The 8914-nt window shown below is 36.3% G+C and overlaps 1 protein-coding gene across 1 annotated transcript; it reads left to right on the top strand.

Moving 5' to 3' along the window:
- The first annotated feature begins 1699 nt into the window (after positions 1 to 1699).
- On the top strand, positions 1700 to 8264 carry LOC103520767. The gene is made up of 2 exons (XM_008485868.3): positions 1700 to 2113; positions 7982 to 8264. The coding sequence occupies exons 1-2, from the start codon at positions 1813 to 1815 to the stop codon at positions 8173 to 8175; spliced, it is 495 nt and encodes a 164-aa protein (XP_008484090.1). The 5' UTR covers positions 1700 to 1812; the 3' UTR covers positions 8176 to 8264.
- Positions 8265 to 8914: the final 650 nt, after the last annotated feature.

Genomic DNA, 8914 nt, shown 5'->3' with positions numbered 1-8914 from the left:
TAAAATATTAAATTCTATTTACTTTACCTTTATTGGTGTTTCATGGCTTCTCTTTTTTATGAAAACCTTGGTAAGACATAAAGTATATTAAAATATTAAATTCTATTTACCTATGTTATTATATTCTATTTATGTTTCATACATTCACTTGTTTTTATTTACATAAAATTAATTAATTTACCTATGTTATTATATTCTATTTATGTTTCATACATTCACTTGTTTTTATTTACATAAAATTAATTAAAAGGTAAGAGCAAAAGCTTGTTGAGAGTTGGTTAAGTTGGTCACGTGATATTACCACCATCGCAATCATTATCATGAGAGAGAAAAGGGGATTTTTTCCCCCATAATTTTAATTTTTCAATAAAAGGTAAGAGCAAAAGCTTGTTGAGAGTTGGTTAAGTTGGTCACGTGATATTACCACCATCGCAATCATTATCATGAGAGAGGAAAGGGGATTTTTTCCCCCATAATTTTAATTTTCCAATCCTCACCGTTTTAAGTAAAAAGGCGTGTGGTAAGCTTTTCAAATCATTTGAAAGGATTTCCAGGCAATGGGTGAAAAAAGGCTTCTAAAGGAAAGCTGATTTATTCAGCTTTTGATCCAACTACCTATTTTATGCATAATTTACGCTTCTTTATAATTGCAATAGACTTTCGAAGGATCAATTTAGCTTTGTCCTTTGAACTCATTAGGTAAATAGAGGTTCATGCTAGCCGGGTGATCAGGGTTTTCCATAGGAATAGCAACAAAGTCTTCAATAAACTTACGAGGATTAACAAGAGAATTTCATACAGTCACCCTGTCAGTTACTTTCCACGCTGAACGGTTCTGTTTGTAAAGTATCTACATATATCTGTACGTTAGGTTTATTCATGTTGTGAGAAAGATGTAGTTCAAATTTTCCCATAATATTGTAATTTCATTCAGGACAGCCACACTACCATCACGTTACGTCACGTGACGTGACGTACTGTGTTTCTACCTTTATACGTAGGACCTCATTAGCACCCACAATCAGAAAACGAAATTGTCAGTCTACTACTTGAGAAAACAATGTAAGAACCTACTGAAATAGATTTAATTCCTACGAGTATTATTCTTAAAATAAAGGCTCTATCTATCGAGTCTATCGGAAGCAAAATATTCGATTATTATTATTATTTTGGTGACAATGGTAGTATGTTTTTCGAGTAATTTGAGATTTTTCGCTGTATGTCTGCTGTGTAGGTTTCCCCCCCCCCTTATACCTACTCGTGAATTCCTACTAGTGATAGAGATTATTGAATTGACTCATCATACGTTTTTGGAGATGGATTTCGAAATCCCTCAGTCATAATTCAGTTGTCAAGGTTTCATATAGCCGGTAAATAATTTTGGCTGTGGTTGAAGTTGGAGTCATCATGGTTGATCGTAGGTATTGCCATTGATTTCCAACCATGGAAATCATTCAACACTAAAGTTCCAAGTTACATCACAAGCATTAGTACACAGGAGCACAGGAACGTATTCTTTTCCTTTTTCTTGCAAGATAAAATCCTTTTCATTTGATCAAACGAACTTCCATATTCTGAAGAAATAACTGGATTATGTGTGGAGTGAAATTATGACTAATAATTAGGAGAAGTAGTAAAGTTTACGTATAATTACAATTTCCTGCCAAACAAACAATGTGGAGTGAAATTATGACTAATAATTAGGAGAAGTAGTAAAGTTTACGTATAATTACAATTTCCTGCCAAACAAACAAAAAAAAAAATCGTTTGAAAACACTTAAACGAACAAATCCTTCGAAAAAGCTTTCAACAATGGTCGAATACACTCCCAAAGGTGTTCAAGCGATGACGGAGAAAATGAAGAAGCAAAACTTCGACAAGCTCAAATGGTACGAAAACAACAACGAATTTCTCCGAGCCAAGGCCATGAACATGAAGGACACCACGTCAGCAATGCTGAAGCACATGAGACAAAGTCAGCAGGATAAGTGTGCGCAGACTAAGAGAATGATGAGATCTGCTGATCCATTTCATAGGTTTGTCAAACTGGCGAGTCCGTTCGATGTGATGTATCCTGTGGCGCCCAGTGACAAGTACAAGAATAATTCCATGGGTAAGTACCTACTTACCTATTATATACACTACATTCACAGATATACTATCCTACATAAGTACCTCAGATAGGTATAATACTTCAAAGTCCCTTTTTTAGGCCTTCAAGGGGAAACCTTTGTAAAACAAAAGCCCTAAATATACCTATACAACAGGTGACGTCGCGCGACATTGTCGCGCGATTTTGTCGCACGACAGAGGTCGCGTTGGTGGAAATCCACCTTTAGGGTTATTTCCCCCGATTTAGGGTGTTGGAATGCTATGAGTATGTGCACCGGAGAGAAAAGAGCATAGATCTTTTTGCCCTCAGCCCAATGCGGTTTGAACTCGTCGTTTTCCTTTGTCGTTCCTTCTCTCTACCTGCTCTATGTTCTCTGCTCCACACTGTTGTTAGCCTCACATCAGACAGACAGCGATTCGTTGGCAATTTCTCCCTAGTCCCTGTTGCCCAGTCCTTCATCTCAGTGTAAGTACTGGTGCTGGCGTATTCTAGGTATTGGTTTCTAGTCCCTTTTTCTTTGCTAAAAAATAGCAAAGGTTGAGTACGAAGGGCGTCCACTCGTAAACTTTTTGTAGCCATCGAAACCAAATGTCACAGCCCAAAGCAATCACCCTAGCTGGGGCTGATTGAGAGGCTGACGAAAAACGACGCCGTCTGAACACGGGAAAAGGCAAGGAAGAAGAAAAATGATTATAATGAAAAACATTTGACCTTTGGGTCACCCGCCTTTTCCCCTGTTTCCAGTATGCTCCAATCCACCATCGCGATTATGCTGCTCCTGTTCAGTTACTAACTTTGTTTTCAAAGTGAGACCCTTGGTTCTAGTGGAACAAAATGAAATACCTTTGGTCACCCATAATGAAAAACTTCAAAGGTAGAAACACACGTGAGCTCACGTGACGTAATAATAGTGTGGCTGTCCTGAACGAAATTACCTACAATATTTGAAAAATTTGAACTACATTTTTCTGACTCACCATGACCTCAGGTGACGTGTCATGATGGGAGTGTGTTTCTACCTTAAGTCATACATATTCCGGCCTTTTTTAGAGGTTAACGCGTTGGACTTTGGATCTGGAGGTTGATGGTTCGAGTCCAAGTCAAGTCATACAACTTATCGAGGGAATAAGTTGTATGACTTGTAAAAAAAAAGAGTAATAACAGGGAATCTATACGTAATTACGTACCCATATTCTTATTATTCAATCCATGTCCTCAACCTTATCCCTAGTTATACTTCCTACTTCCTCTGGATTCTTCAACACAGCTTATCCAACCTCAGTGGTGTAGAGGTTAACGCGTTGGACTTTGGATCTGGAGGTTGATGGTTCGAGTCCAAGTCAAGTCATACAACTTATCGAGGGAATAAGTTGTATTAACTTGTAAAAAAAAGGAGTAATAACAGGGAATCTATACGTAATTACGTACCCATATTCTTATTATTCAATATTCCATGTCCTCAACCTTATCCCTAGTCTTTCGTATAATTTTTAATACCAACATCCCAATTTTCATTCCATTTGTCCTTCAGTTATGTTAAACACAATATGGGGGTGATCCCACTTTCCATTTTATTGAGAAAATAAATTTTATTCGTAATGCCGATAAGGGATATTTTACAATTTTGGTGGCCTTGTTTGAAAAAAATCAATGTTTAGGTACCTATACGGACAATAGATACCCTTGAAAATAAGGAAAGTAAAAATATGCACATAAATTTATAGATACCTACTTATTACCTATATGTAGGTATATTCTACTCTGAGGAGAGGGATAGGCACATCTTCTAACTCCTTCGGTTGATTTGACATCTCCACTGTTTTTGCTATGCACATTGCATAATCAACTAGTTTTAAGGCGGTCATAAAAAAAGCAATAACCCAAAGTTGTATTTTTGGGCTACCTATCATCTGGATAATACCTAGGTGTTTTGTTCTCTAAATCAAGCGATTGAGAAAATAAATTTTATTCGTAATGCCGATAAGGGGTATTTTACAATTTTGGTGGCCTTGTTTGAAAAAATGCAATGTTTAGGTAGGTACCTATACGGACAATAGATACCCTTGAAAATAAGGAAAGTAAAAATATGCACATAAATTTATTAGGTACCTACCTATGAAATTTTCCGTTTCGTATTATCATACCTACTTTAGATATTATCTACTTATTACCTATGTAGGTATATTCTACTCTGAGAGGGATAGGCACATCTTCTAACTCGTTCGGTTGATTTGACATCTCCACTGTTTTTGCTATGCACATTGCATAATCAACTAGTTTTAAGGCGGCCATAAAAAAAAGCAATAACCCAAAGTTGTATTTTTGGGCTACCTATCATCTGGTTAAACCTAGGTGTTTTGTTCTCTAAATCAAGCGTTCTCTACTAGCATAACGAGACAAATTTTGAAATTTTAGTATGAAAGCATCACTTCTATTTCCCCTTTAATTTCTGACGAAAGTCCCAACTCTATTTTTACCAATCACGAGTAGAAAGCTTTTACTAGAAAGCTTTGAGGTTATCCATAATTAAGTATTTTGATACACTCCCTGTGGCGGATAAGAAACAAAGAGGTTCCAGTGTTATGAAAAATCTCTGACGAAGGGAAGCATTTTCTTTGAGGGTAGGTAAGATAAAAATAATAGTAGAATAAAAAAAACCTGAGGTAGGTACATATCACAATTAAATTTTCGTATTTTGAAGAATGCTGAAAATGTTGGTGATGGTGAGTGATTTCAGATAAGATTGAAAAATTTGAACTACATTTTTCTGACTCACCATGACCTCAGGTGACGTGTCATGATGGGAGTGTGTTTCTACCTTAAGTCATACAATAAATCATATTCCGGCCTTTTTCATACTTCCTACTTCCTCTGGATTCTTCAACACAGCTTATCCAACCTCAGTGGTGTAGAGGTTAACGCGTTGGACTTTGGATCTGGAGGATGATGGTACGAGTCCAAGTCAACTTATAGAGGGAATAAGTTGTATGACTTGTAAAAAAAGAGTAATAACAGGGAATCTATACGTAATCTAATCACGTACCGATATTCTTATTATTCAATATTTCATGTCCTCAACCTTATCCTTAGTCTTTCGTATAATTTTCAATAGCAGCATCCCAATTTTCATTCCATTTGTCCTTCAGTTATGTTAAACACAATATGGGGGTGATCCCACTTTCCATTTTATTGAGGAAATAAATTTTATTCGTAATGCCGATAAGGGGTATTTTACAATTTTGGTGGCCTTGTTTGAAAAAATGCAATGTTTAGGTATCACCATCACCTCCTCTCTCTCTCTTCTCTCTCTGTCTCTCTCCTCTTCTCTCTCTTCTTTGTACTCTCTGTTTTTGATTTTGGAAAAATTATCCTCTTCGTATCTCTCTCTCTCTCTCTCTCTCTCTCTCTCTCTCTCTCTCTCTCTCTCTCTCTCTCTCTCTCTCTCTCTCAAAAAGAAACAAAGGAAATTTAAATTGTTTAATCTTATATATGGCCTCTGTTTTACTCAATTTTTTCATGTCCCTGTTGGATTTTGAATTGGGCTTTGCCAGCTTTGCCTTGGTTAGGAATCCTAACCGTAACCGCACTACAGAGATACTTTCTCTTTCTTTCTCTCTCTCTCTCTCTATCTCTCTCTCAAAAGTTATTTTTTCTCTTTCTCTCTCTCTCTCCTCAAAAGTTATTTTTTATTAGCTTAGGAGATGTTACCTATGTAAAATTTAAAATTGTAATAAATAAATGAAATCAAATCAAATCAAATCTCTCTCTCTCTGACTGTCTCTCTCGTTCTGAATCCAGCCTTTTTTTCACGCTTCAGATTTTTAAAAAGTGTAGATAATAATAAAAATTATAATCTTGATTGATAAAATATTTTCGAAAATTGATTGATAAAATATTAAATTTTAAAATTAAAGTAAATGATCCCCTTCTCAGTTTCATCATAATGCCATATTGAGGGTGGGGAAAGAAACCGTTACATAAGTAAATGACTTCAGCACCCCCATGTTTTGAAGTCGTCTCAAATTTAATTTCTCCATTTTAAACTTGACAACCTGCTCAAGATATTCACACCCATATTCGAGCAGGGTAGAGGGGCCCAAAGTCGGTCCATCTTCTTGAAAAAAATCTTCTTGTTCATCTCTGAGAGGGAAATGGTTACTCGATTATTTTTAAAATCGTTTAACGGGTCCGTTATTTAGACACTTTCCCTAACTAATATTCGAAATGGTTACTCGATTATTTTTAAAATAGTTTAACGGGTCCGTTATTTAGACACTTTCCCTAACTAATATTCGATTATTATTATTATTATTTTGGTGACAATGGTAGTATGTTTTTCGAGTAATTTGAGATTTTTCGCTGTATGTCTGCTGTGTAGGTCCCCCCCCTTAAACCTACTCGTGAATTACTACTAGTGAGAGATTATTGAATTGACTCATCATACGTTTTTGGAGATCGATTTCGAAAACCCTCAGTCATTATTCCGTTGTCAGTGTTTCATATAGCCGGTAAATAATTTTGGCTGTGGTTGAAGTTGGAGTCATCATGGTTGATCTTAGGTATTGCCATTGATTTCCAACCATGGAAATCATTCAACACTAAAGTTCCAAGTTACATCACAAGCATTAGTACACAGGAGCACAGGAACGTATTCTTTTCCTTTTCCTTGCAAGATAAAATCCTTTTCATTCGATCAAACGAACTTCCATATTCTGAAGAAATAACTGGATTATGTGTGGAGTGAAATTATGACTAATAATTAGGAGAAGTAGGTATTCCTAAGTTTACGTATAGTTACAATTTCCTGCCAAACAAACAAAAAACAAATCGTTTGAAAACACTTAAAGAAACGAACAAATCCTTCGAAAAAGCTTTCAACAATGGTCGAATACACTCCCAAAGGTGTAGTTGTTGTTGTTGTTGTTTGTTTTGTTGTTCGTGTTGTTTTTTTTTTGGAGGAAAATTCGGCGCGGCGATAGAAAGAAACAGGTAGATAGGGATTCATAGTAACGTAGGAAATTGACGGATTCTCCTTTTGTATCGTTAATATCTCCGTGAATAATGGTTTCTTAGAAAATTCAAGATAATGGAATTAAAGAGGGCAAAAAGGGGTACTTTTCTATCAGGAGAAATTCAATGGGTTTCAGTGGAAACTTGAAGAAAAATCGAATTGAAAAAATGGTAGTTTTTAAAGAGATACAAAAAAATCTTTTTCTCAAGCTTTTGGTTGTGTTTGAGGGAGGGTTTTACCAAAACAGGGAATTTTATCTTTTAGTAAATTTTGTGTTCTTTTCAATGGTGCAATCAATTTTTTATTATCTTTATTGGTTCAAGAGATAAAGGCGTTTTAAGGGGACAAGGTATGAAAAATGTTGAAAAACAGAAAATCCTTCATAACTCCGCCCCTGTTGAAAATCGGATCTGTCCAGATAGCTTTTTCTGGTAGCCCTTTAGGTCTTGCATCAACCCTCAAGCGTTGTACAGTCGTTCGCGGGACACCCTGTATATTATGTAGTTAGGGCTGTTAGGGAGTTGAAGAGTGAGCTAGATAATATTTAGGATCTGACTCATTGACTGAGTAGTTCTACGAAAAAAAGTAAAACCAGTAGAGATAGTTTTTTTTTTTCATATGTCACAAACTGTGGGTTTCATGAACTTACTTTTTAGCCCCGAACAGCCTGTTGGACTGTCAGCATGACATCCTTGTCAAACTTATAGAAATCAAATGGAACTTAACAGGCCTTCTAAGGGCTGAAAAAATGTTGCTGATGTCGAACCTTGCTCTAACTCTAGTTGAAAATAGTTATAGCTTTAAAAACAGGACCTCCTGGTCTCTTGGCTCACCTAAGCGTCTTCGCTTCATTCAAGGTCCCTCATATCACTATGACGACTCCCGTTCAACTTACCTGAAGAATCGCCTGTCCTTGGATCCTTCTCAGAAGTACGCCCTCCCTCAGACGACAAGCATGAGGTACGGGTGGCTACTCAAAGAGAAGTCCGCCCTGCTAGATTCGGGAATGACTACTAAAAGTGTGTATTTCGGGCGAAAGCATCACTTCTAGAGGAGAAGTGTGTTTCTGATGGAGTGTTTCATAGGGGAAAAAATCTAGAACAATTTTTCGTCTTTCTTGACGATTTTCTTAAATCAACAGCAAAAGTTTTATTATTTTTCTTCTTTTTTTACGGTTGTCGATTAGTCTATTGAAAATTTTAGGCTGCAGAATCTATTGAAAAGTTCAAACTGATGTCATAAAGTTTCCGTATTGTCTGAATATCCGTCTGTCCGTCCGTTCTCTAGACTAGTCTAGATTCTAGAGCCTGGTCAAGAAAGCAAAAGACTTTAGAGACAAACAATTTTGTGGAGAAATTTGAGTGAAAGGAAATTTGAGGAATTTGTACTAATAATATAATTAGAGAAGTATTTTGAAACAGATGTTCTATACCTCTAAAATACCTACGTCATGGGAAAGAAAAAAGTCTGTTTCTAAAATAAACACGTAATACCTATCTATCTACCTAGGTACTTACATACCTATTCTTATTTTTCTCCTTCTTCTTCTTCTTTTTCTCCTCCTCCTTCGTCTCCTTCTTCTTCTTCTTTTTCTTCTCCTCTCTGCATCTTTTCCCAATCTTATTTGGGGTTTCCGTTTCCCTCCTTTATACTACCCCTCCATACCCTCCTATTCAATGCCTCCTCCCTTCTCCATCCCTTTTCTCTCACCTACTTACGAAGAACTCCGATGTGTGATAACTTCCATAGGTAGGTACCTACCTATTTATATGAGTACTTAGGTATCATCT

This window comes from Diaphorina citri, unplaced genomic scaffold (assembly GCF_000475195.1).
Source record: "Diaphorina citri unplaced genomic scaffold, Diaci psyllid genome assembly version 1.1 scaffold4044, whole genome shotgun sequence".
Classification (NCBI taxonomy): Eukaryota; Metazoa; Arthropoda; class Insecta; order Hemiptera; family Psyllidae; genus Diaphorina; species Diaphorina citri.
The sequence above is the reverse complement of the archived record's forward strand: the minus strand, read 5'-3'. Positions and strand labels throughout refer to the sequence as shown.

Bases quoted from the DNA above. Each gene is read 5' to 3' on its own strand.
- LOC103520767 (XM_008485868.3), top strand. From the start codon at position 1,813: ATGGTCGAATACACTCCCAAAGGTGTTCAAGCGATGACGGAGAAAATG. The intron at 2,114-7,981 runs GTAAGTACCTAC...GCTTCATTCAAG, and splicing joins GTACAAGAATAATTCCATGG to GTCCCTCATATCACTATGAC.